Below are 27565 nucleotides of genomic sequence, written 5' to 3' on the forward strand. Positions count from 1 at the left end.
GGGATTAACGTGATACTGACATTTCACAATTTTTCTCCCCACACTTAATTAAAAAAAAAAACCAGCAACCTCTGTTGCTTTGTATGGATTGGAGAGTGTCAGGGAGGTGAGGAGGAAGAGGCTACAGTAATCAAAGTGGGAAGTGACGAGGGTTTGGACAACAGCTGAGGCAGTCTTTGCAGAAAGAAAAGAAGCGGGGTTTGTTCTCCATTGCTCAGGGTTTTGTGTCTGCTACCAAGTCGTTCTTTCTTCCAGGAGTGGGAGTTTTTAAGTGGCTGATGCGATGCGATATAACACATGGCTGCTGCAGCACAGACACTGAACCTTGTCTAATGTCACCTTTAATTGAAAAAAAATTAAACCAAGGAACAGGGATGATCTCATGGCATTTATTGGAACAATATGAATTTACCGAGGAGTGAGACCAACTCAAAATACCCCTCTCTTCCCCCCAAAAAGAAAACCAACAACATTTTTATACATTACAGTGAAGAAAAAGTCAGTTGCTGAGCTGAGGTAGTTGAAACGGATTCTCAGGGTATAAAATTGGCTAAGAAAGCTGCTGTGGCTGTTGCTATCACCACCATTAGGATAGGGATCCAGTGGCCACATTGTCTCTGAAAGAGAGAATTAACTGTGTTTAGTGAATCAGTACACAAATGAAGGAAATTGTTCATTTAACCTCTGGTATCAGTATACATGTGCTATCTTTCCTCTACTGTCCAAGCATCATCACCGCCTTCTGCTTCAAGCACAAGGTGGTGCTTTGACTTTGCTATGTGTTTATATTAAAGAAAGCAACACGTATTTAAAAGAAAGAAAACATAACTCAAAATACCCCCCATATCCTACCAGAACTAGACACTCCCATGGACCCACTTCTCCTGGGGAGAGGTTGCTTAATGCACTACTGGAAGATGCTCGGATACTACGGTGATGTGTGTGGCGTAAGAACCTGAATAACTGAGAAACAACTTTCCCCCGCACCCGGCTCCAGCTCGGGGTCTGCAAAGGCGCCAAACCGCTCAGAATTTTTGCAGTTGGACATGGTCAAAGTGAACGCCTACTTTTGACTGTTTGCTCTGAAAGTGATTGAGCTCGTCTCGGCACTGGCGTAACTTGGTCATGCAGGAGCGGTACTCGTCACTCAGGGCCTCCAGCTCAGAGCGGAGCTCGGCGCACTGGAAACAAAGCAGACACGGGTTAGAAAACGGCCCACGTGTACCAAGAAGTCAGCAGGGCTCAGAGAAGTTCCCAGTGGAGCAGGGCCCAGGTAGCGATGTAGTGGAGAGTCATCTTCCCTCCCATCCCCAGTCTTGTGACATTGAGGGCAGGATTGCAGTCTATTGTTAAGGGGAGCCCAGGGGAAGCGTGCTCTGCCTCTGCCGAGGTATTACCTCAACTGGGGCCTCTAGCCTGCACCGCTGGTAAGCTGCACTTTCAGCAGCACTCATGTCATGTGGGAAGAAAAAGTAATGTTTCCTCCACCAAAATATAACATCCTCGTGTCCATGACAGCAGGAGGAGAAAGCGGGTTCCACATAGGTAAACCCCCTACCCGCCAGGCAGAGCATCACTGACGTGGAAGGCAGGAGCAGAATCAGCAGGACCGAATAGGAAGGGGAGGGAACCCCACAGAAGCCGGCCCCCAAACATCTTCCCCTGTGACAGACTGGCCATTATTAGCTCTCTGCAGTGCATCATTGCCTGGAGCTCCCCCAACAGCATTCCTGGCTGGGTGTGACCCTTTAAATTGGGCAGAGCCAAGCCGGTGCAGCCCTAAGATGGCTGCTTTGGAAGTGGCTGGTGTTGGCTGCATCTCCCTTTCTTCTACCAGGTGAGTAGCTGTTCTGTTTTTCCTTTCCTTGGGGTGGAGGGGAAGTGGTGCTTTCAGCAACTCCCCTGAAGCACCGAGGCTCTGGCCATGGCTGGTAGGCACCTCCTGGTTTTTCTGTGTATTTTGTGTTAGTTGCGTTGATGTTTGTGGCAATGCGTGGCGGGTAAGGCGTGCCTACAGCCGGTCAGATTGTTTTGATGCTGCATTGTATGAGGAGTGGTCTGCGCTCTGTGCCATGCAGGTTGTCCTGAGGGTGCACAGTATGCTTGTAATTTAACCTCATAAAAGCTGTTGGCAAAGCAAGAACTTAGTGTGTTCTAGCCAGCTCCTGCTCACAGCTGTTTCCCGTAGATTTAATGATATTTTGTGCTCAGCTCATTTAGACCCAATTTGCAGTGGCTGGGGTTTGTAGCCATTGACGCAGGCAGTGCGGGTTCAAAGGATCTGAACCCTAAGGGTCACTGAGCTCTGTCTGCCACACAGAAGGGTAAAAGCCTGTTTTCTGAATTCCTCTGCATAAATCCCTGGGTGCCCCGGTATTGGTATGGGCACTAGATTAGACAGTCAATACAGAAATAAAAGCCACTGCTCTCCCTTCCACCCAAACAGCTCCTCCGGAGGGTGTGGGAGGGATGAGGACATAGAGACGTAAGGGGTGGGATGGGGGAAAAGAGATTAAAGCAGAGTCATTACATTCTGCAGAGCCCAATTCTCCAGGCCTCCCTTGAATTGTCTGCCCCTTTACATTCCATGTACTGGAGCCACAGGCGTGTTTGGGGTGAAAGGAGAGTAACTGCCCCACTGGCAGCTGCCAGGGGCTTCTTCCTGCAGAGGACAGACTGCCTGACTGTCTCTGCGGTTCTGGGGGAGCCCACAGGGAGGGTAACGACTGCCTGCTGCAAGAGGGCTAGTGTGTGCTCCCTGTAGCTGCAGGGACTCCCACAACACTCCCTTAGGGGATCTCGCATCAGTGGCACTGCGCCTTGTAATCAGGAAGCACTTATTCTAGGACTCTACCTGTCCCCCACCCAGATGCGTCCAGGATAGGAGCCAGCCAAGGGGTTTCCTTGGGCCCTCTTGGCTCCTTGAGCACCAGCCAGCCTGCCCCTGTGTTTGCTCTCTGTGGTACTGCACTGCGATTGTGCTGCCAGAGTGTGTAAGCTCTCTGGGGGAGGGACTTGTTATTGTCCAGTTTGCATCCCACAGCTTTGTGTGCGTTTCTAGTGCCATCAAAAGGGTGACTTTTCAAGTGGCACATTCTCTTTGGTAATTGCCTTTGGTGGACATAAAACGTGTTTCTATCATTCGCTTCTCTGTTCCAAGAGAAAACAATCTCTTAAAGGAATTGGCTTGGAGGGTGGTGGGGGGTTTCATTGGTCTGGGAAGATGGGGTACCGTTGTGATGTATTATTCTGATAACCCTGAGCTCCTCCATGTACAAGATTTACCGGCAGTATTTAACTAACATGACAAACTTAACGTACATTTCAGCTTCTGCAGGTGAGGGTTTTATTCTGGGTATGAAATATGTTGTGTATTTAAGGCTATCTATGTAAAGGGCTTGCTTCTAGTTCACTGCATGACTATTCTTTTACCTGGAAATACTTACAGGAAACCCCACAGGGGGTTTAGCTGAGGTCAGAATGAAAACATAGTGACTGTGGGTCTCCAGTTACAGAATTAGATGCTATTTGTATGGTTACTTCTAAAAATCATCACACACCATTTTCATTTCTGCTCTGGAAAGCCTTTAAAAATAGCAGTTAAGAGTCTTAATGAGAATATTTAATCTCATTAATGGATTTTATCACCTCCTCACCTCCTTTTCCTTTGCAATGAGCTGGGCTGTCCTCTTTTGCATCTGGTCCTTCAGATTTTCCTCTCCCTCATCGTCAGGGTGCTTTAACAAAGCATTTTGTTTTTCTCTGACCGGGCTGGGGGGTTGGATCTGCATAGTTAAAACCTGATCTAAAAAACAGCCAGACTTCCAATGAGAAATAAATCCTAGCTTTTGGTCAGCATCTTCATTGCTCTGCAAGTTGATTATCTTTAACTTAGTACACTTAAAAATGTATTCAGGTGCTAAGCAACTGGAAATGAATGCAGGAAAATGGCTTAGTTATCTTACTGCTCAGTTGTGGGTGTGAATTAGTAATTGTTTTAAAAATAAATATTTTTAAGTGGCAAAGTAAGCTAGTGTGGGGGAAGGGGGTCAAAACTCCCCAATCTTATGTTGTTTTTCTTGGTGTTCAGGGGTAGCTGTAACTGGAGATGGAGAATATCAAGTAAACAATGACTGGCATGGCCTCTGAGGAGGAGTGTTGAAATCAAATCAATTTATTGTTTAATGCATTTGCCGTCACAGATACATGTCTTCGTATATAGTGAGGCTAAATTTGGTTTCAATTAGGAATACATAGCAACTTGTTATTCATAGTACAATTCCTTTACGCTAAACAGATAAATAGACTTCACTCAAAGTTACCGTTGAACGTTTTCATGTGAGATAAGAAGCATAACGGGTGTCTAGAGTCTGAGTTACAAAGTTTGCTGACCTTTTCTTCCTACTACCTCTTCCCGAGATTTCTGCTCCTTGGCCTGGTTCTGTAACAAGTCTGCAAATAGAATAAGCCACGATTATCACCCGAACTATTGACACAAATCAGTTGCATTTTGGGCATTTCCTCTTTCTCTTCTACTCTGAACCTGTTCCTATCTCAACCCTCCTTGTTTGTTTTTAGATCATTGTGAACTGGTTCTACTGTGTGGGTGGCTTGACTTGCTTCATTCATACAATCTCTTGGAAAATTCTGCCCCTGCTTTCACCCAGGGCGCCCTGCTGAAAGCCCAAGAGTTGTATACTGTACCCTAAAGCAGAAGTATTAGTTCTTCAGTTGCCAATATTGCTGTTGGAAGGAATAACCTCCAAACAGACACTGTGAAGTCTGGACAGATTTACTCTGAAAGGCAAAATCGAGCTTGCTTATGAGTATTTGTTATAGACTCCAGCATGCCGTCCTCCTCGTGCACAGAGAAGTGCACAGTACCCGCCAACAACATCACTGGCTCCCCCGTTCAACTCGGGATCCAGTACAAAATTGTTCTCCGTGTCCAAGGTTTTTCAATGATGTGTGATTTTTGGCAGTCAAGCTGACATACCTTAAAGGGAGCAGATTTTCAGGAGGCCGGTACCAGGCACGGTCTGAAAATTAAACCCTTTTAAGGCTTCTCAAGTTGTGCACCCAAAAAGGCAGGCTCTCACGGAGTCACTAGTCACTTTTGAAAATCCTGGTCCTTGTGTTTAAAACCTCCACTGTCTTGCTCCAGCCATAGAGCATGGCTATCTGTGTCTGTCACGCCTCATCCTTCCTCCTCTGTCTAGTCCCGTTGTCCTGCTAACACTAGCCACGTTGTGTTAAAGTGACAGCCTTCTCCTCTGAATCTCCTGTTCTCTGAAGCAGCTTCCCTTTTGCTCTCCACTGTATCTCCACCTCTTTTCCAATGTCAGGTGAAAACAGTCTCCTCTGCCCTCTTCTCTTGTACTTTCTCTCCCCCTGCTAATATTTCACTCTAAGACATTCTGGGATAAAGTCTGTGTCAAAGATACTCTGTAAAATGGGGTTGCATCATGCTAAGGATCAGTGCCAACGGCTGGTGACGTGTCTAGTGAAGATGAGCAGGCTAAGAGAGGGGAGGGTTACTTTGCACCCATCCTCCCTCAAGATCCTTGGATTTTCTGTTTGCGGAATCACTCAGCCAAGACCTTCTGAAAACCTTGTCACCTTCAACACAGTTGCTATGGGTGATGAGTAAACCTGCTCTTATATAATGGATAGGAAAGTGTCTGTGCAGGGGAGTTTATCCATGAATGGAGGAGAATAGATGTAACCGGAGAAGGCTCTTGCATTTCCCTGTAGCACACATTTCACAGATCAATGGGCCTGACTCTCATCTTATCTGCGTGAGCCATGATTCATGAACTCACTGGAGTTACACTGCAACAACAGCGTCAGACCGAATGCATTTAAAAAATGCAGGCCTGGGCCCTGCAGTTCCACTTACTATGCAAATGAGTGATTGTCGCCTCCAGCGCCAGCTTTTGCTTTTGTTCATTTTGCAATTTACCTGAAATTAACAAATTAATTGTCAGGGATGATAAAAAATCTCTGTGGAAATCAGTATAAATTCTGCAGGTTTCCTTTTCTCCAAATCTGTACAGCTTCTGTAGGGTGGAATGAAGGATGTTGAGAGCCCTAATGAGCTAACGCTTTTCCTTAAGACTCCAGCGATTTACTTTTAATTACATGTGCCCAAATAAATGCAATTTAACCCGCGATGGCAGCTTTTCTGGTGCTTTTTATGCTCTATTACTAATGCTTTATGTTTTGGTTTTTAGTTTAAATGATGTTTGGCAAGACTTTAATTCATTATTTAGATGGGGCTGCCATTAGTTTATTGGTCATTAATTTTATTTGCTAAAATTAAAATAGCCACATGAGTAGTAACTGATTTTTCAGTGCCTCTGTCTGAACTGCCACCTGCCATTGTGATTAGCATTTATTTATGGCCTGATTATGCCCATCACTGTTCCCAGGCACCTCAAATGTTAAAGAATTTATCAACAACCAGTGATCTGGGTTAGAAGTATCCCCATTTCACAGGTAGGGAAACTGAGGCACAAAGCTGCAGTGACTTGCCCTAGAGCACACAGGGAGTCTGTGACAGAGCTGGAGATTCAACCCAGATCTCTTGGCTTCCAGACCATCCTTTCTTCTGAGAAAGTCACTTGACTTCCTTGTAACTCAGTCACCCTAGATGGAAAAAATTGGATAAAACTTAATCTAGGATCCCCATTGAAAACCAAAGGCTGCTTCCAAGCTGAGATGCTCAAAATATTAAAGGATGATATTTTTTATTCTGGGCTTTAACAACTGGGATTTAAAAAAAAAAAAAAAAAAAGCACTTCCTCCAGGTGACCTGTCAGTGAGACACCTCTGACACTACTGATCCCGCTCGTCACTTTGCAAAGATGGTACCTTCCATTGCACTGACGTGCTCCATTTTGAGCTTGTCGTCTGCTTGTAGAGCCTCGATCCTCGAATAGAGATCTGCACGCTCTCTTTCCAAGTTACGCAGGGCCTGGTGGAGCTGGTCGTTCTGGGTGTCTGCCCACTACATGCGGGAAAGAACCCCAACATCAGGTCATGGGTTGGTAAAGAAGTCATCAGCAACAATTCAAAGGATACACAATGTGGGCTTGGCTGCCAGAAGCCAAAGTGAGCTAAATGCTCAACACCTTTGAAGATGTGGTCCTGTATGACTAGTAAACAATAACACAGCACTGTTTAACCAAGACATTAAAGGCCTTATTTTCAAACGGGCCTGGATCTCTGGCCTGCATAGTTGTACGCCAAAGTTTATGGACACCATAAATGTGTATTTCTGTGTGTAATTGATTCCATTGGTACAGCAACCACTTGGCTTACAATTGCAATGTAGCTTCCTCTGAAGTGGAATATGGTGGCTATTTAACAGTGCATAGACATGCCACACAAGTGTGCAGGGCTGAACGAGAGAATACTCTGTGCAATTGAATCTCAAGGAGAATTCAGTTACCTGAACTAGAGGGCCGGGACACCAGGTTTAAGGTCATGTGGAGCACATGACACTACATAGAGATTTAGCAAGTTTATAGACATTTTAGAATGTCTGGAGAAAATCTTGTAAACCACCTAAATACCATCATTTAGAAGAGGATACAGATATAACCTTTGCCATGGTGGAATTGTGTTTGAATGTAACCTATTCATGGCCATACATCCATGGTCTCTGGTAGCCTGAACAGAGCGACAGCGGGCACCAGACAACCATACAGTAAAGACTGAACTTACTTGCAGTTTGTTCTGCAAAACATAGAGCTTGTTCTCTAGTTCGGTGTGCTTGTTGGCTGTCTCACTCCAGTCTGCTTTTATTGTGTCATAGTGTTCTTTCCAGAGAGCACAGTTGTCTTCTGTGACCGTCAGGGTTCTCTGAAGAATGAAACAACATCTAGGACTCAACTTTGTTAGCTTAGGACTGATCTACACACACAGTTGCAGTGTGTGGTTTTATACTGATTTAGTTAAACTGGGGCGATTCTGTGGGCAGACGTACTCTTACATCGGTTTAATACTGGCTTTTACCTTGCACCTGTAAATTTAAAAGCACAAGCTAAACTGATAGAACCAGAGAATAACTCAATCTGAGGCCCCTCCTTTAAAGATTTCGCGTTGCCCTCATTGAAATGAATACCGGGCAGCAAAATCCAAGCATGGAGAATCAGATGTTTGGTGTCATCTGTGAAGATTCCAGTCTGTATAATGTGCTGAACTATGTAGGATGCTCCACCCTCTGCCCCCACACCCCCGCCTGGCTGCCTGCCCACATACACACGCATGCATGTGTAGGGTTAGCTCTTACAAGGGCATATGCTGGCAGCACTGGGAAATGCAGGGGGAACGTAGGTTCTGTGCGTTTGTAATGTAACATGATTGCATTGCCCTGTTTCTGTCCAGTGAAGTGGCGTAGACACATACTAGAATATTGTACCACCTGATGGGGAGAGAGAAACAGGCAGGAGTTTTCCACTCTGGAAGCTAAAGGTACATAACACGGTGCATATGAGAAGGGTGTTTAGTATAACTACTGTGAGTTTGACATGGGGGATTACCTGAATTCTTGTGTGCTTCTGTAGATTTAAAGCAATCAGATTATTTCTGTGCTGCTTTGTTGGAGAGGTTTTTTTTTTTCTGCGTTGAAAATGTTAATTTGTTCCCTGGCCCAGTGGACAAATGTGCTCCTAGTGATGTTGTTTGTTTGGGTTTTGGCCTAAAAAAAGCCAAACCGAATGGCACTTATCCAGAGCTCTGGGTGCACTGGATGTACTTTTAAAAAACACAGTAACATTGGAGCAGCATTTTTCCATCCTATCACGTGTCATTTCATGACCAATCATTTCGCTCAGACAACTTAAATAATAGTCCCCCCCCACACACACCCCAAATTATTATGAGGCATTGTTCTGCTAGGTATGGGGCTGGAGGGTGGGGGCCAGGGGGAAAGACAACTGCTTCAGACTTCGTTCAGCAGTGAAAATATAGTATTTTGCACAGTTGTTGAAGATGGTAAAAGGTGAAATTCTCTTCTCACGAAAGCCAAGGAGAGTTTTGGCCAGTGATGTCACTGGGAGCAGGATTGGGCCGCAAGTGGATTGAACTGGCGGTGGGATTATATTTTTCAGTAGCCCGTCCCTCTAGCCAGGGCATCTGTTGGGGGATTCATGTTCCTCACCTGCATATTCTGTAGCTGCTGTTCTGCTTGGAGTTTCTCCTCCAGCAGCTTCTGCACAGCCTCTTTTGCTTTCTGCTCGTAGGTCTGCTTTTGGTCCTCCATCTCCATCAGGATCCTTTTCACACTGTCCTTTGAGTAACTCTTTAAAGGGAGAATTGAACTGACAGTTGATTAAATATTACCAATGGGCTCTTAACCCACTGGTGAGACACAAGCCGAGAAATCAAAAAGATCCACCAGGATCCAATTCAGCATTGCTCTCTCTATAACATATTCTCCACGGGCTTTGTCCTGATTCAGTTTTAAATGTCTCACATGCCACAACCCTTGATGGGCTACACCCCACTCTCACAGATCTCACTAGATCTGAGTATTAGCGCACACGTATAAATGCAATAAGCCTAACATTGCTGCAGCAAACAACCTCACAATTTTTTGACCCTCTTTAATAAGAACCTTCTAGAAAGTCAGACCTGATCTACATGGTCTTGTGTTTTCACTTGCATGCAAAGTTCTTTTCTTTCTCTCTATTCTCTTTGTTTTTAAAAAAAGTCGCATATGTTACCTGGGCACAGGTGTGGAGCTGATTTTTAAGGGCCCTTAGTTCACCCTTCAGTCTCTCTTCATTCAGCTGACCCTGGAAGAAACAATTTGAGGCAAGGTCTGGAATGCTGAATTACACAGCCGCCTCTGCAGATTTCTAAGTGAATCCATTGTACTTCGGCTCACTCATGTAGCTGATTTTTCTTCTGCTCGTAGTGTCCTACCCACAGCTGGCCAAATCATTTTCAGAGTTTAATATTTAGATTAACTTGCAAATTAAATTTAAAAAATAAATGGGAAAAATTTAGAATTGCAAAATTTTGAAAAAGGAAAAAAAAATTTGAAACACTTGCAATTCCTCCCCGCTTGTCCCCTTTTTTCCTCTCCCAGGTATAAGAATCCAGGAGCTCTTAATTAAAGGAAAAGTAAAAGGCAAAGGGGTCATGTAGTTCCTCTGGATGAATCTACATTAAGAACAGAACTGCCCCCCAGCCCACTCACACAGCCTTATTTTCTGCTTTGCAAGTCTCTCTTGCAACAACATTTTGGCTTACGGCTCCAGCTGGTGGTAGCATCTTATCTCTTGAACTTCCTTTGGAAACAGAGTGGGTTTGCACTTCAAGCTTTGTTGAAGGGCGGAGAGAAGAATGGGGAAACTGAGTATCATTATATTTCCAGTGTTAGTCAGGTTTTGCAGTTGGGTTTGTCGAATGCAGAATGAATGCAAATCCAGGCAAGGCTTCTAGCAAAGAGCTTGGTTGGCTTGTCATCTTCCTCCTCTGGTCTGAAGGATGTCGGCACTAGAGCCACTCACTCGTGTGAAGCCAGGCTTAACATCCATTGGATTAATATTTATATTTGGTAGCATCCAGAGGCCTCAGGCAAGATCAGAGTCCTGTGTACTAGGGCACTGTGTAAACACAGAGGTGTTTGCACATCCCAGCTCAAAGAGCGTAAAGTCTAACAAATCCAGCTGTCACTTCCCATGACAAACTAGAGCCCAATTAAAAAAACGTCATTTTGAGAGGTATTTTTAAATGCAAGATACTGGAAGAGACTTGAAACTGGATTCTCCTGGCCGTCTTTTTAAGCCTGTGCGAAGTGGATGGAAAGCACTCCCACGTCAGAGTGGCAGCATTTCTCACCCACTCTGCACAGGTGTAAATGAGCCTCGCGAGCCAGATGGGAGCATCAGGCTTTGTCTACACTTGACAGATTTTGCTAGTATAGATTTATACCAGCAAACTCCTCCCCCAGTGGAGATGCGGCTTATTCCCACCAGAGCTCTTCTGCTGCTGTAGCTTAAACCATTTCCCTGAATGGAGGACGCTCCGCTGTCTAAAGGACTCCTTTGTCAGAATAAGTGTGGCTGAGCCAGGCCTTTGCCAGCACAGCTATGATGGTTATTATTGGTGGGGAAGGGGGAATCCCACTCCTGACTGACACAGCTGTGCTGGCAAAACTTAAACCTCTTGACCAGGCTCAGGTTGTATTTATCCATCCAGAAGGGATTGGTAAGAAGACACCGTAATGCCCCCTCAGCTTTTCATTCTCCTAGTTCCATTCAGGTTGTTCCTCATGCCTGAATTCTCTAAGACGGCAGCTCATGCTCCTCATGCCTCCCTGCATCAGCCTCTGCAGGCTGATGGAGGCAGAAAAGGAGCTCACTGTCCGTCTGAGGGCCAATGTTTGCAAACGTGGCCGCTGATTTTGGATGCCTCAATCCTTGGGTACCCCTTGGGCTTGATTTTCAGAGACCGGATGACCCCGATTCCATGTGGAGTCAATGGAAGCCACGGATGCTTGGTACTTCCAATCTCAGGTTGGGCTCCCAAAAACCGGGACGTCTGAGGGCAGTGGCCGCTGCAAAATCTCCCTCTGCTGCATCTCTGTTCAGCTGTCAGTGAATGACACTGTGGCTTTTGCTTCTGACTGCGGGGTCCTGCTATCCCATGATTGGTAGACTGTATCAGATGTTTCCTCCCCCTTTGCTTTTTCTTTTTTTACCAGTCATTTTAAATTCCTGGTTTAAAGAAGCAAATTTAAGCGTTGTTTTTGAACTGCATTCACTTTGCCCAAGCACCATGCCATCCCAAATAAAATGGAGAAAAGTGAGTCCTAAAAGTGGCAGCAAGGGGGGGAGGGGACAGTCTTTAAACTATGCAAAAAATGTCCCAAACTTCCCAAGATCAGGCAACATGTCGGGGGGTGGGAAAAATATATTCAGGTGGTGGTTTTACACTTTTTTTAAAAGACAGGTCTAAAACGCATTTACTTTGCTGGTTACTGTAACAACATGAAACTTATTTAACTTCTTTCATCTGAAGGTCTCCAAAGTATTTTACAAACAGTAATTAACCCTACAGCAGCCCTGTTGTTATCCTTCTTCTTGCACATGTGGAAATGGAGGCACAGCTGGATTAAGAGGATTGTTGAAGGTCAATGGCAGAGCTAGAATATCAAACTCAGGGGAAATGAAACCTGGAGTCCTGATATGTAGCGCCTCAGCTCAACCGTTAGACAGATTCCTATTCTACTGATGCACACATTCATTATATTGATCAAGATGCACCCACAAATATTAATTAGGATCCAACAGGGATTCCTAGTGTAATTATAGCTAGACTGTTATTGCATTATATGATCACTTTTTTTTCTTTTCCCTTCAGACTTTCTATTATAGGAACTATTGGTTTTAAAATGTTGCATCAAGGTTTGGTGCCTTAGCTAGTTATAGAAACATGACAATTTTTTGCTTTATAGATGCTTGCAGATGGGACCCCCGAGGGTGTCCGGCAACTTCATTGCCAACTGTGGTCCTGCAAAAGCTCCTCTTAGCGTTTTCCCCTGGCCTGTTCTTTTCATGACACGTGCTAAATTATTCCCAGAGGACCAATTTCTAAATATCATCTACTTTGTTTGCTGCAATGCCAGCAGCAAATTAATTTTGACTGTCTCATAAAAGGCTAAAAGCAGAGAAATCTATTTTCAATAGCAAAGATATTAAGAAGCAAAGTGTACCCACCTGTTTCTAATCTGAGGTTGCATGGCTACTTCCTGCCAGCGTGTGTGTCAGCGTGTTTTTTCCTGCTCTTATTATATTTGTCAGAAGCATTTTACGGAGGAAGTCTCTAACCGCAGTACATCTAACACATTTTTTGCTCTATCTCACCCAATCGCTGGCTCCTCTGCCCTGACGGAGCTCTTTCAGATCTTTTTTTTTTCTTTCTTTTCTTTAAAAGCCTAGTTCCAAATTAAAATTTTTTACCAGCAAATATTTCACAGTACAACTTGATTTTAAATTCCTGTTTTAAAATCGGTTTTATGACCTAGCTCATAATGGCTTGTGCTTTTCAGAAATAGTTGCTTAATTTCTCCTTCAGGCTGCTGGCTAAAAATCTACTCTGGGTCAGCTGTGATCAGAAGTTGTTACAGTTCAATGCCTGTTTGGTTACAGTTCGATGCCACGGGAACTGAATGTGGGGATGTTGGGGCCCGAATTCAGCAGAACATTTAAGCGTGTGTTTGACTTTCAGCGTGTGTTTAAGTGTTTTGTTGACTCGGGGCCCTGGGCCTGTGTTGCGTGAATGAGTGTGTCTATAACACAAACTGCTGCCACAGCTGGCTCTCAGTAGTCCCCTGACTGATTGTCTCAATGGAATGGCCAAGGAGTAAACAGACTTTTATTTCGAGGGGCTTTCTCCAGTGAGTGTCAGCGATGGTTTGAGGCACAGTGTGCGGGAGGAGCTTGCACTGCTGCTGTCTGGGCTGTATCTGTTCTGGCAGATAAACACAGATGTTAAGCCTTCAGGACTGTGAGTCTAGTGCCTTCACCAGAACTAAATTCTTTCACATCCACAAGTGGTTTAAACTGAGAAGCCTGCTCTGCCTGGTTCTGGAGTCATTCTTGTCACTCTTGTTTAGCACAGGGGAGCTTTGGCATCTTTTGGCAGGAAAACCCAAAGAAACAAGCTGTCGCAGAGCTCATAGAGGCTATCCCTTTTGTTAAAATCCCTCCTGTTCCCCTTTGTTTGTCTGCAGGAAATGATATGAAATGGGGTTGGTTTAAAAAAAAAATCATCAGTGTTTTCTCGACTGAAAAATGGCTCTTCAACCTAAATGAAAAACCGTGTGAAAAATTTTCATTTTGTCTAAAATCTTTTGTCGTCTCCCGCTCATCTCAAAAAAAAAAAAAAAAAGTTTGTTTCAAAGTGAAAACTTTGTTTGTTTGTTTTATTTTTTTGGGGGGGGGGAGGATATTAGGATTTTTTTATGGACTTTCCCCTCATTATCTTAGACTTTTTTCTACTAGAATGGGGGGAAACCTGAGTGACAGAAAATGGGGGGAAATCCTCAAATCCCCAAAACGTCATAAAAAAGGAACACTAAAAGAAACATTTTCAGTTCAAAACTTAGTGAACACTTTTGTTTCATCCCAACATTTTTTCTCCAAAAAATGAAAAAAAATTAATGACTATTTCAAACAAACAGAAAGTTTTCACAACAATGGAATTCTATTTTTCAGTAAACCCTAGAATGAAATAATATTTGAGAGGGCGGGGAATGATTTTTACATGCTAAACCATTCTGAGCACTGTCATGTCCCCTTACTGACATAGCTCGACTTCAGACCTATACCATCTCCATTTGGAGAGAAGGGTAACCCCAAAATGCGTTACAGGACCAGAAGCGGAGTGGGAATTCAGCTGGCAGAAATAAACAAGACCTGATGGGGTCTCCCCCTTGCACACTTGGGACTCTGCCCTGGCAGAACCTGGCTTAATCCTAAACCTGACGAGAAGGACTCAGCATAGCCATTTGGTACCTTCCAAGATTTTTCTGATGCTTGCAGCAGTGTGGATAAAAGCTCCTGCAAAATTATCATCTTCTTCTTCAGCAGCAGCTCTCGATGTAGCGCTTCCTGCAGGCAAAATGAGAAAGCCAGGCTCATGTAGGTGCTCTGGATGTATCTCAGTGCCCGTAGTTCACCTGGACATCCAGGGCAAATCTTTTTCCCCCTCTAGGACTCATTATAGCTATATTCACTCCTCGCTGTGTTTGGGAAATTGTTTCCTGGGCTTCAGTGGCTGCTCCATTTGTTTTCCCAGCCTCCTTAAAACTAGGTGCTTGATACCAGTCTAGTAAAAACTACCTCCACACACTCATCCTCCATCCATTTCTAGACATGTATTTATGATATTTGCACCTACCTTGAGGTAGTTGGAAAGTTGAATTATTTCCTAAAAGTGAAAGAAAAGTGCGGTAAAATGCAGATTCACTTTATGCAAACCTTTTATTTGATTATATTTTAAATCAATCACTTAGTCCATAAACGAAAAGATTTTGCAAGAAATTGCAATCAGTTGTATGAGTTCCAACAAACATTAAATGGGAACCATAAGTTATCGCATTCTCAGGACAATGACAATAAACTGTATAGACCTTTACTGTCCTTAGATTTATGTAATAATACAGCTGTTCCGTCATTTTCTGGCCAAACCCAAAGTAGGTATTTTACAGCACAAGCCAGTGCTTTCCCTGGAACAAAACTGTCCCTGACTACTGCATTAGATGTACTTCCATAGATCTTCCTGTCAGTACATTCATTTCCACCAATCTCTGTCATCTACATGCCAATAAGAAATAAATCCTGCTTTCACTGACACTGTTCAGCCCCAGAAAGTGAAGAATTTGGTCCTTTAATATTAATGTTCTTAGGAGAACAGGATTCTTATGGGCATTTCTGTACAGGTTATTCCTATGTTTTGCTTACCTTATCTAATACTGCTGTTCCACAGCTAAAATAAAAAAAAGGATAAGGATTTTATTAAGATGGATATGATACAGATTTATGAAATATCACAGGAATGGGTGCATTAAAAATATCTGCTAGATAGAGGAGAAATCATACGAAGATTCATAGAACAATAAATAATGCCAATAATAATAATAATAATTCTTTGCACTGCATAGAACCTTCCATCTAGGGACATTAAAGTGGCTTTACAGATATCAGTGAATTCCTAGCCCTGTAGAGGCAGGAAGAATGTGCTCTTCATAGGATAATGACAAAATACTTACTCTGTTTGTTGGCTTGAATGTTTCTTTATTGCACTAGAATCTGTTAATGTCTGAGTGCCTGTTAAGATAAAATTCAGAGGGTGGGGTACTGGTTCCTAAACTGTAAACAGATAGATACTATACAATCCCTCATTCATGCTGCACCTTTCCTTCTGAAGGCTCCTAACGTACTTTACCAATTATATATAGGGATTACGTCAACGATCTCTGAAATGCAGCCATTGCTAAGATGACGCCTGACAGTTTAAATTGCACACAGCGATGTAACACAGCAATTGAGTTTAGGAGGCGAAGAAGAATCCTGTGTTCAGCTGACACTGCTAGTGGAATTTAGGTCATTTACCTAGGTTAATATTTGGCCAAGCTACTGGCGAACATGCCTATTTCTGAGAAAAGCGCTGTGGAGTTTTGAATGATCACAAGTGTTGGGAGTCTACATGTTAAATCTGTATTGAATGACGGCTCCCACTGCAGCAAAGTGCCATTTTGCAGCAGGCTGTGGCACTAGGGACATGATTGACTCAGCACAAAGCATAGCACCTAGTGAATCAATGTGTTCTTAACATACACGCTTTGGAAAGGGAAAAAAGTCAGATTTGGCTGATAGAGAACGTCCTCCTTAAACAAACTGGAGCAGGCCTTCTAGTAAAAGAAGCTCTTTTGGAGTATTGTGACTGATCCTGCTCCCACATAATTCAAAGGCAAAACACCCATTGATTTCAGAAGTGCAGGTCCAAGCCCATTATGAACTGGCACCTGAGGAGACTCTTTATCAGTGGAGACACTCTTTCTCTGCCTGCTTTGGGGGCCGAAACCAAAATAATTAATCCGATTCCCTTCTTGAACCTCGGAGGTTTAAATAAAACGCAGCCCATATCCAAGTAATCTTGAACTGGATTTTGCAAAAACCAAGCCTCATTTAGCCAGTCTTCTCGTACCTCGGCTGGTCTTGGAGATGTCTTTGGGGGGAATGTTTTCTGATGAAATGCCACAGGCGTGCCCGTTGTTCTGAGTGTGAGGATCGTGGAGGCTGTGCTGGAGGCATTTGTGCTGGAGCACGAAGATGCTGTTATTCCAGGAGAGCTGAAATGAAAGGAGAGGTTATTTTTTATAACAGCCTATTGAAAATCAGGAGAGAAAACGGAAAGCAACTAACCAAATAGCATAGTGTCACTTGGAGTTTTATAGATTGTGCGGCAGACCTGGGGAATAACAGCGGTGGAGATGGAGGGTTACAGTGGGATTGGATTCAAGGACTAATTTTCTAGAGCCTGCAACTCCCGCTGGAGTGAGTGCAAGATGTAGCCACTCTGCAGCACTGAGGGACAGCGGGGGAACCTGCTAACTGCTGGTGGACTGTGAAGCTGAGTGGGAGACGAGGCAGGCAGGGAAAGAAGTGCCTCTGAGTGCCCCTCCTGGGTCTCTGGTAGTGAGAACATGTGGTCTTTTCTCCCTAAATTCTGCTCCTCAGAGTCCTCGGCAGGTGCTAGGACGGGAGTCCGTAAAGAGTAGCATGGTGCCACAGCCAAAGCTACAGGCCCATGGGCTACATGTACGTCAACGCCTGCTCCGGGATCTTGCTGTCTGGCTTGTAATTAAACCCAGTGATCAAAAGAAGTAAATGGTAGCATGGGGTAAATAATTGTCCTCCACACTCAGGCTTTGTAGGGGATCCCCGAGGGCATGTCTGTGCTTCTGTTTTATTGCCCTTGGTTGCTCATTTCAGTTAAAAGACCCTTAAATAACTTTGGATAGGTAAGAAAACAGCCGGGGGCAGGGAAGGGAATAATTTCATTTAACGGGCTGTGAGTTTAGAAGGTATAACCTGATTGACTCTGACACTGAAGCGTTTATGTATGATTTTAATCTGGTTTTATTAAATGCATTGGCTCATCTGGTTCACTGCCGGCTGTGTGCAAGATAGGTAGGCTTGGCAGAATTCGTTTGGACTTTTATCAATGTAATTTTTCACAGCTGAGAGAAATCTGGGGGCGATCAACATCACATGTCAAAATACACATAGGAAATATCCTTGAGTCAAACTCCAATCGGTTCTCAAACTGCTTTTTTTTTTGTTTGTTTTTTTACTTTGCTTATCTGTAAATTTTGAATATTGTCACCGAAAATATGTTTTCTTTGGTTGTGTATGTATGGTGAAATCAATGTTTACTGAGAAAATTCTAATACTTCCAAACCTAGACCTAGGATAGCATATAGTTTGTAATAAGGATGCTGAAATTAGAATTTAATCAGACACTAACTCAACATGAGAAAATTCCCATCCCCAAAGATGCTGGTGGGAAGGCATGCTTCCACCGGCTCGTCCCAAGAAAGCCAAATGTTTATGGTCATCATCTCAGATCTTTTGAAGAGAATACAAGGCGATTTGCACGAGTGGAAAGGGGTTATTTTGTTACCAAAATGCGGGTTTAAACTATGAGAAATGGCTGCAAATCTCCATCTGGGTCAAAGTCCCAGATTTAGAAAGCAGGAGAGATACACAAGGAGAGTGACGGGCCAGAATATTGCCCTGGAATGGGACTGTGAATTGTCAAGGAAATATCGGTTTTTGCCATCCAATACTTAGGCCCTGATCCCAAGCCTGTTGTAATCAATGGGAAGACTCGCATTGATTCCAGCCGACCTTGGCTAAGGACCAAAGCCGACAGCCAACCATCCATGGAAAGTGTGACTCTGGCATAGCTGCAGCTGTTACCTCCGGGGATGTGGGTGACCTCAGATCCATCCAGGAGGATGCTTCCCTGGGGGTGCCTGTTGCACTCTCTTGTCCCGGAGTTGCTGGTGTCCCATGGGGAGACCTCACTTGTTTCTTTCCTTCTTCAGTGGCTAAGTTCCTTCTCTTCAGGAACTCCTGCTGGCGGGGGCTCTGGGACTGCTCCTCCGCCTCTTTCTTCTGACATCTCCTCACGCGACGACATGTGGTTATGTTGTTTCGCCTCCGCAAGCTCTCCCGGGTCTCGTGCCGGCGCTCACACTTCTCATCGTAACTCTCGCTCAGGTGCCTGCACGGGCGCGGGGACGTCTCCGCTTGACTGATCATGTTGTCCACAGCTCCACACACCGCACACCTGCCGGGCTGCCTCGGAGGAGCTCTTTCCTAATGAAACCAAAGAGGTGGGGAGAGGGGAGGGAAGACACATATCAAGTGAAAACAGATTATCAGTCTGGAGACTGAATAAATGTATGAGACACACTAACTCCAGGAATATCCTCCTTATTCAGTGGATGCAGGTGGCATCACTGTAGAGCTATCAGAGTTGTGCCATGAAATCACAGACATTGGTGATAAACACTCATTATGTTCCATCTTCTCCATCTCCCTACCCCCAGCCATAGATAAATATACACACGTACACTTGGGAGCTAAGATAGGATTGCTCCTTGCCATAGATTTCCCAGTGCTTTTTTCAGTTCAGTTTCAACCATGTTCCAACTGATGACACTTCTACCCCTTTCCTTGGGAGATTTATTCTGCAATCTAATAGATCTTGCCATTAACAAATACCTCCTGCTGTTCAGTCTAAATTTCATTTTGCTCAGATTCATCCTCCTGCCTCCTAGTTATAACCTCTTGGCCCACCTAAAAAAATAAGAATGCAGCAAGAATAATGGCTCCTGGTCTTTCTCCAGTAATGGACTTGCATTTTTTTCCTGCATACATATATTTTTCCAGTCTGTTCCATCAGGCTGAGTGTAGCTGTGGGAAATTTGCTATTATATAATTTGCTTTTCATGCCTCTGCATGTATTTCTAAATCCTGTTTGCCTTCTGTGCATGCCCAGAGAGGTCTGGAACGTGGAGCTTGTGTTACCGTGCCATGTGGGTTTTTTCCTAAAATATCTGAAAAAATCCCAGGTTGTTTGTGTCTCATCAGTAATAAGAGCTCATACTATCTGAAGATAATGGTCACCCTAACATTGAAGAGCGCCTCATTCTTTCAGCTCCTATTCCTTCCTACTCACCTTCTGTAACAGCTTGACTTAAATGGTACATTCCAATTTGCATTCTGCACATTCTTCTTTCTTTTTCCTTACAAAGACTTGGCCGGCTGTAACGCCATGTCCTTAATTCTCCTGGCTAATGGCACTGCGTCCTGTCCCTTTCTATTGTAAGTATTCAATACATCAGTGTTTACTCCAGTTAGAAACGTTACTGGACCCAATAGAGCAAGGAGGCGAGCTGAATGGCGCTGCTCAGCGCAGTGCATTTGCCTCCACTTGTGTTTGTTTATAGCTCAAGCCATGCAAGTAGGTTGCACCAGAGTCTTGCCCTAAGAATGAGCTCCTTTGTTTGGGCCTTACCTCCGGACATGGGGTACACGTGCAGAGTGACTAGCTAGAACCCCCTCCCTCCGCTTCCTCCTAGAGAATTCTCTGCTCACCCACAAGCTTCCCTCTTACTTGCTTTCCTAGACTGCAGCCACATGGAGGGTGTTTGGTCTTTTCCTCTTCCCCGGTGAGGGAGAAAACAGAACACAACCTAACACGCGCACTAACAAAATCCCTAAAACATTACAGTTTCCCTCCTACTCCTCCTTGTGCGCCAGCTCAGGGATTCCCTGCTCCGTGATCCAGACGGATAATCCTCTTGCACATTCCATAAAGGCTGCTTGAAGGGGATCGTGTGAGGATGCTGGGCATTCTGCGGAGCAGTTTGGGGTCGGATTAATGCTCCCGTGGGTGGGAGGCGATCAGCCTAAATACTCCACTGTGTTGCCTGCCAGTCCAAGTGTACATTTTGCTCTCTTTTTGCCTGCGATAGTTGGACAATTGTTGCGCCGACGTCTCCAAGCTCTTGAGATTCTCTTAGGTATCAGCAATCCTATTTAAGGACCAACCAGGAATGGGGTCCCACAGTACTAAGCGCTGCATAAACCCAGGGGCGCAGATGTAGGGTGGGGGAAGGGGTCGAACACACCAGCTAAATGGTGATGCCAGTAATGGGGGGGGGACAGTTCGTTAGGAGGTGAACAGCTAAACGGGAAGGGAAGGGGGGTGAGAGGGAGAGGGTCAGAGGGCGGGTGTGCAGTAAACCTGCGGTGGGGAGTCTATGCAGGAGGTGGAGGGTTGGAAGAAACAGCCAATCAGCACAGGGCAGGGACAGTCCAGTCTCTCTCAATGTCCTGCAGTCCCTGCTTTGGCTGATTCTGCAGCTGCTCCTATGGCAGGATCCTCTGGCTGGTTCCTTCCTGCAGTCGTCCCCCGCCCCATAGCTCATGGCGGTAGAAGGGGGTGGAGGGCACCCCGTGGGTCCTATTGCCTGCATAGTGCGTGAGGGGGTCTCCCTTGCCTGGTGCTGGCTGTGGGGAGGAGTGTCACACTGCAGCCCTGGGGTGGAATATCCATTTTATTTGGACCAGCTAGCAGGATGCAAACCAGGGGCCTGGTTTTCATAGCCAGACACCAAGAAAAATTCTCTGTAGTGACTCAGGACACGCATCTAACATCCCTTCACAGGCCATTGGGCATATTTACCGGTAGTCCTAGATCAGGTGTGTCAAGCTAGGCTGTCCCATCAGACCATCCCTCCATAAATTTATCACCATTGACTCTCCAGTGGAGTTACTCTGGATTGATACCGGTGCAAATGAGAGAAGAAGCAAATTCCCATCTGCAGATTTTCAAAAGGTCTCGGAGCCCGCAGCTCCCATTGAGAACAGTGGCGAATCTTCTCTGTCCCCATTGAGGGCAATGAGAGTGCCGGGGTGCTGAGCTCTTTTCAATATCTGGCCGTTGAGGATGTGTCTGCCCGGCATCTGCAAACGAGCCTCCCCGTTACAATCTTTGCCTGAACAGCTTTCTCCCTCAGATCAGGCTATGAGCATTTCCAGCCTGTCATGCAGAAGGGTTCACCATTCGCAGCATCAGGGGGGCTGATCCCTGGACCTCCTAAGGGGTGGATTACGCAGGAGTCCCCTTTCTTTCTAGAAATACTTTGAAAATAAGCCCAGACAAAGTTGCTCTCCCCTGCTTCTTATTCTTCGGGGTGCAGGTGCTGAACCTCTTCTTCATCCTCAGGTCAATTTGCTTTCTTGATTTGCTTGATCACTTGGTTTACCTTAGATGCAAATGTCCTTCTATTGTCCCATGCTTGTCATCAAGCCATGATGTTTTTCTCCTCCACCTGTTTGCTTGATCCATGCAGACAGGTAAATCCACATTCCTTTGTCTAGGGAAGGCTTGTTTATCAACTGCCTCCACAACATATTTTAGGAACATATTTCCAGCATACATACATAACTCTGCATACACAACCCATACATACATCACACAATGATGTTCATGACCAGCGTGTCACCAGTTTTTAGATGATACTGTACGAGACTTAGATTGGCTAAATATTCTGAGAACAGAGTGGTGGGTGAGCCCTTCGCTAGTTGACCTAAAGGGGTTCTTAGGGTCACACCATCAAGTTAATGGGTAACACTATGAAATGGCTAGAAAAAAGATTTTAGCAGGACCTGGAGCATCAGGTAAATGACAACCAATTTGGGTTTATGCCAGGAAGGTCAACAATGGATGCAGTGTTTGCAACCTGAATATTGCAGGAGAAGTTCAGGCAGAAATGCAAAGAACTGACCTTGGTGTTGGTAGATTTGGAGAAGTCTTATGACAAGGTTCCTAGAGAATTGTTAGGGTGGTGTCTTTCTTTGTGCAATCTACCAGAGACATATTTTCAGACTGCTATGGACATGTGTGAAGTTAGCACAGCAGTAGCAAGAAGCAGCTGTGACTAGAATGAGTCATTCACTCAGGGGGTAGGTCTTCATCAAGTATTGACCTTAAACCCATTCCTATTTCTGTTTGCAATGGATGTCTTGATGCAGGAGATGTGGGGAGAGGCTCCATGGAGCATGCTTTGTGCTAATGATATTATTTTGTGCCATGAAGATAAATATAAACTGGAAAGGGATTTAGAACTATGGTGGGTTGCATTAGAAGAAAATGGCTTCTGAATCAGCCGACAAAAGATGGAATACATGCAATGCTTTATTGAGAGGGACTACATGAAGCCAGTGAAACTAGATGTACAGAATGAAAGGCTGTGTGATCATTTAAATACCTCTGTTCAGTGTTGAGCCATGGTGGGAATGTGGATGCAGAGGTTAGGAGGCCCATGAAGAGCGCTTGGTGTAAATGAAGAAAGTTGATGGGAATTCTCAGCGATAAGGATATGCCAAGTAAAGCAAAGATCCAAGTGTATAAAATCATGATTAGGTCATCCATGATGTGTGGGTCAAAATGCTGGCCAGTGAAGGAGAGAGAACAACTACTACTTCACACGGCCAAAATGAGAAACTTCAGGTAGACACTGGGTAAGACCAGAGCTGACAGGCTATGCAAGGAAACGGTATCAGCCATGATTCAGGCAGCCTCCATCACAGAAAAACTGAGGGAGTGTTGACTGAGATGGCTGGGTCACGTGAAATGATAGGATGTAGGATGTGTTGGCCAGAGAATACAAGAGCTAGCAATCACAGGACGAAGACCACCCACACAAGGTGGTTTGATATGCTGAAGGAGGATATGAAGAAGGCTGGTGTCAGCCTGAAAGACAGTTGACAAGAACACTTGGAAACTAAGAACCAGAGCTGCAGACCCTGATTGATGGGAGAAGGCAAAGAGGAGCTCAAGCCCTGCTAGAACGAGTCTGTCTACCTGGGCTGGGAGGCGTGCTCCCTGCTGCAGTGTAAACATACCCGTAGAGTGTGATTTTTTTCAATAGCAGGAAGCATCGCCCTAACTCTGTTCCTACTGACGTTGGTGGGAGTAGTGTCAGGCCAATGCTGAATGCTTTTGAAAATCCCAACCTTAATGACTGGGGAAGGTCAGATGGTTCAAGCATGAGCGTTCAGTTCTGATGTGTACTGTGATATAGCGAGGGCAGAGGGCAGTCGGAGAGTGCTGGAAGGGAAGTATGTAAGCCCCAGAATGCTCAGGGCTCTGTTTCCTGCAGACTAGCTAGAAGTCATGAGGGGGCAACTAGGAGCAGCTGAGGCCAATTAAGGTCCAGCCAGGTGCTTGATAAAAACCCTCTGCTCCAGACAGACAGACAGACAGCGTGAGCTGGAGGAGTGGGAGTGCCCTGCTGTGTGAAGGAGCAGGAAGGAGTGCTGAGGAAGGTACCAGGCTCAAGAAGCTAGAAGGACAGAGGGGTGGAAAGTAGCCCAGGGGAAAAGACTGCAGCTGTGAGCATGGTGCTAGCAGCACATAACTGCTACTCATAGGGCCGCAGGGCTGGGACCCAGAGGAGTGGGTGGGCCCAGGTCCCTGTCCCTCTCCCTGGGGAGATGGGGTAACTGGTGACGCCCTGGCCCACTACGAGAAGGAAAAGCGCAAGACCCAGTAGGGTGAACCTGGCCGTTGGCCACAGTACCCAAGTACTTTTAACTTAGGGTCCCATTCTGCTCTGAGTTGTGTAGAAGTAAATTGGGAATAACATCACTGCATGGACGCACTCCTGATTTATACCAGTGTAACTGTGAGCAGAGTCAGCCCTTCTGTGGTGCCCACAATAATTTGAGGAAAAAATAAAAGAAGCTTTTGGCTATGGAGGTGCTGTCTGGTGGCTGGCTCCAGAGATTGGAAATAAGGAGCCAGTGTCTTCCAGTGTTAGGTTTCCATTTCAAAGCAGATCATATAGCTTTGGAGGACACATGCCAGCATCTGTTCACGTGGCAAGAACATAAACTGGCACCCATCGTATCATGCATAAAGTCTCTGAGCTGGAGTTCCCACCGCTGGAAGAGGAGGCTAAGGGTTTGGAAGGAAAATCCAGTCACAGCAAACATTTTTCAGATTCTCATCAACGTATATTGTTTTGTTTTCATAGCAACCATTTGTTACAGTCCCCAACATCTTCGTCATCTAGACTGCTTCCTACACCCTTGCACTTCGAGTTGAAAGACAGACACACTGATTGAGATGTAAGTAAATAAGATCAAATTCCTAACCAAACCCTTTCAAAGTCCTGTGCACTCTCTATCAAGGTACTTATAATGCTCTCATCACTGTTGAGTCTGAGAGTCTGACTGTCTGAAAAAAAAAAATATCAACTAAATTGAAGAAAAAAAACCAAGGAAAATTAGTCCCTGGAAAACCAGGTTCAACTTTGTTCACTCTCAAATAAAGATAAGCTATTTCACTAGCGTTTCTTTGTCTCAAACAACTGGAAAATCACCGACTTTGCTGGAAACACTGACTGGTCAATTAGTGGCTTCAATTACAAAGTTTGCAAGGTTTTGGGGAGAGAGGAGGAGAGATCGGGGGAATTTATAATAATCTGTCCCACAAAATATAATAGAATCGATACAGAAAAGCCCATTTCTTATAATGGAGCAGGCCAAGCATGACACTAAATATTTTCCTTTAGCTAGAGGAACTCCCTTCCAATATGAGAACAGCCTTTTGATGGCAATCAGAAGGGCTCCTGCTTTTACGTAAGAGAAATGTGTACAAACTGGCAGTCAACGTCTCACCTTAAATGCTCCTCTAGTCAACTAGGGAAATGAAGATTTCCAAGATAACATTGAAAGGAGTCACTTTCTGGATGGCCCAGCGCTTTTGTGGGTTTTTTCTTTTCTTTTCTTTTCTTTTCGTATTTGTTTGGAGATGCTGTTGACTCTCAAACCTCTCATCTGTCCCCCACTCGGCCCTCTCTGCGTCTCACCAAAACCTGCTATTTATTGGTTTTTATTGTTGCAAACTTTCAGCTGGAGAAATGGCAGAACCAGGGAACGCATGTTATAAAATGCTCAGGATGTGTAGTTGCCACACAGCTTTGATGGTCTTTCCTTAATAGTTTCATAGTGGCCCACATTCTGGGCTTTCTCGCCCACGCTCCCTTGCGCACCATCTTCTTCAGCACAGCAGGCTGGGTGTAGATCTGGTGAACAGGTTCTCAGACATGGAAAAAAAATAATGATTGGGCCTGTGCCAACACCCCAGAGCTGACAACCCTCTACCACAGCAGCCCTTCTCTCCTTTGTCGCCCCTTTAAAAAAAAAAAAAAAAGACACCTTGCCCTTAAGCTTTTCAGGGCCTGGAAACGATATTTTTCTCTGCTTATTTTTTCGTATTTTAAAAATGGCCCAGTCAAGTGCTGAATTCAGGTGCTGCTCTCTATGCATCCGAGTGTGCGACTTACGTACTCAAAAGCCTGGTTTGTTAGACTCTTCTCCTTACAAGCTGCTCAGTTACCTTCTCACCTGCTCTGACTACATTCTTTATCGAGCCTGTCTATTGTGCATCCCAGGAAGCAGGAATTGTTTATACACTTGATTTAAACACAAAATGCCTTCTAACTTTTAAAGCCAGACAGAAACGTGAAGAAATGCGTGATCCACTACTCACCCCCACGCCGAGCTAACTGCTGAACCCTTGCTGACGAGTTATGGGTTTCATTTTCCTCCGTTGTCACCCAAAATTACTCTCCCTAATTAAGGAGCGTGCCCTTTATCTCTCTTTTGCATGCTGTAACACTTGTAACTTCAAGGAGAAAAAAAAAAAAATCTCTTGCCGGTTCATGTTACAGCCTCCCACTGTCAGTCATGCAGGCTGAAACCCCGGGGTGGAGGGGGGGAGAGACACAAATTGCCTCCCTTTACAGGGTTAGTGTTTGCTTTTGTGAGTCCATAGCTAGCCACAGATCAGAAGGTTCTTACCTCTGCTCAGAAGGGCAGCCCTTAGGTGGATTCTCCAGATGTTCGAGGCCCGGCTCTGCTCCCCGCCCTCAATTAAGCCTCAAGCCAGAAGGTTACTGGGTGCTAACACACTGCAACTGACATCTCATTTGAATGACTTCTCTTCGCTGCTTCTCTCCCCCCCCCACCATACAGGAAATGTACTAAGCCACAACGCTTAACTCCGGTTCCTGTCTCTGCTCAGAGTTTGTGACATGGTAGGAGTGGCTGGGGACAAGTGAGCAGCCTGGCGCCCCGTCCAGTCCAGTAGTTTGGTTATCTCATGGTGGGGCAGGCTGCATTCCACTATCGCCAGGGTCCATGACTCTCCTTTGCTGTTTCTCCATTTATCAGCCATTGCACCTTGTGGCTGGGATCCAACCCCAGAAGCTGTGCAGGGTGCACCGTGCCTTACTCTGCCCTGCTGCCTTTGGCGTGAAGAATTCTGGTGTGGGATGGAAAGTCGTGTTACTTTTAAACAGGCTTGTGTAGTGCAAAATTCATATTTCAGGCATCTGAGGTTAGGCCGACAGCAGAATTCACAAAGGTCATAGTGACGCAAGTGTTAATGCTCCCCACCTGTGTCCAGGAAAAAATGGAGGAAAATGAAACTTTAGTGCAGCCATCTTCTTTACAGCCTCTCCACCCTGATTTTCTAAGGACTCACCCAGAAGTGATGCTTGACCTTAGTTTATGGCTAAACAGTGCTAGAATAAAAAGTGAAACCCTCCCGTCGCATTGCTTCTGGGGTTTACACATCCCAGAAGAAATCCTTATTTGGACTGAACTGCAGACTGTATTTCCTTTCATCCATAAATCCCTGCTGTCTCGGTATTTGCCCCCCTACTTAACCCATTCTTTTTAAGTTACTTATTTTTAAGTTTCTGAAATTCCTGTGGGATTATTTGGCCTGGAGGGCTCCAATTATTATTGTCAGAGGGGGATATGTTCTGCCACCCATCCTTACAGTAGTGCTATTAGCCTGGAATTTCAATACACTATTCCAGGTGTGTTCTCAGCAGCTATGGCCTTCCTGCTCACCTGGTTCGCTGAGTATGTAGCCCAAAGTCATC

The 27565-nt window shown here is 45.0% G+C and overlaps 1 protein-coding gene across 1 annotated transcript; it reads right to left on the bottom strand.

The window, feature by feature from the left end:
- Positions 1 to 382: 382 nt before the first annotated feature.
- TRAF3IP3 (TRAF3 interacting protein 3) lies at positions 383 to 26519 on the bottom strand. The gene is made up of 16 exons (XM_067558825.1): positions 26475 to 26519; positions 18507 to 18908; positions 16729 to 16873; positions 15791 to 15848; positions 15483 to 15507; positions 14920 to 14949; positions 14535 to 14630; positions 9732 to 9803; positions 9167 to 9307; positions 7729 to 7866; positions 6874 to 7009; positions 5900 to 5962; positions 4393 to 4452; positions 3657 to 3805; positions 1068 to 1181; positions 383 to 617 (listed from the first exon to the last, which is right to left on the bottom strand). The coding sequence occupies exons 2-16, from the start codon at positions 18849 to 18851 to the stop codon at positions 534 to 536; spliced, it is 1656 nt and encodes a 551-aa protein (XP_067414926.1). The 5' UTR covers positions 18852 to 18908; positions 26475 to 26519; the 3' UTR covers positions 383 to 533.
- Positions 26520 to 27565: the final 1046 nt, after the last annotated feature.

The sequence above is a fragment of the Emydura macquarii genome, unplaced genomic scaffold (genome assembly GCF_026122565.2).
Source record: "Emydura macquarii macquarii isolate MOO-44397 ecotype Brisbane River unplaced genomic scaffold, CSIRO-AGI_Emac_v2 contig_2184, whole genome shotgun sequence".
In the NCBI taxonomy this organism is placed as follows: Eukaryota; Metazoa; Chordata; order Testudines; family Chelidae; genus Emydura; species Emydura macquarii.

What these genes read in the sequence shown, in the direction of transcription:
- TRAF3IP3 (XM_067558825.1), bottom strand. Translation starts at nt 18,851, where the DNA reads ATGATCAGTCAAGCGGAGACGTCCCCGCGCCCGTGCAGGCACCTGAGC. An exon ending in GGTCACCCACATCCCCGGAG is followed by an intron (nt 16,874 to 18,506) that starts GTAACAGCTGCA and finishes CTTTCATTTCAG; the next exon opens with CTCTCCTGGAATAACAGCAT. An exon ending in TTTTGCAGAACAAACTGCAA is followed by an intron (nt 7,010 to 7,728) that starts GTAAGTTCAGTC and finishes TCCCGCATGTAG; the next exon opens with TGGGCAGACACCCAGAACGA.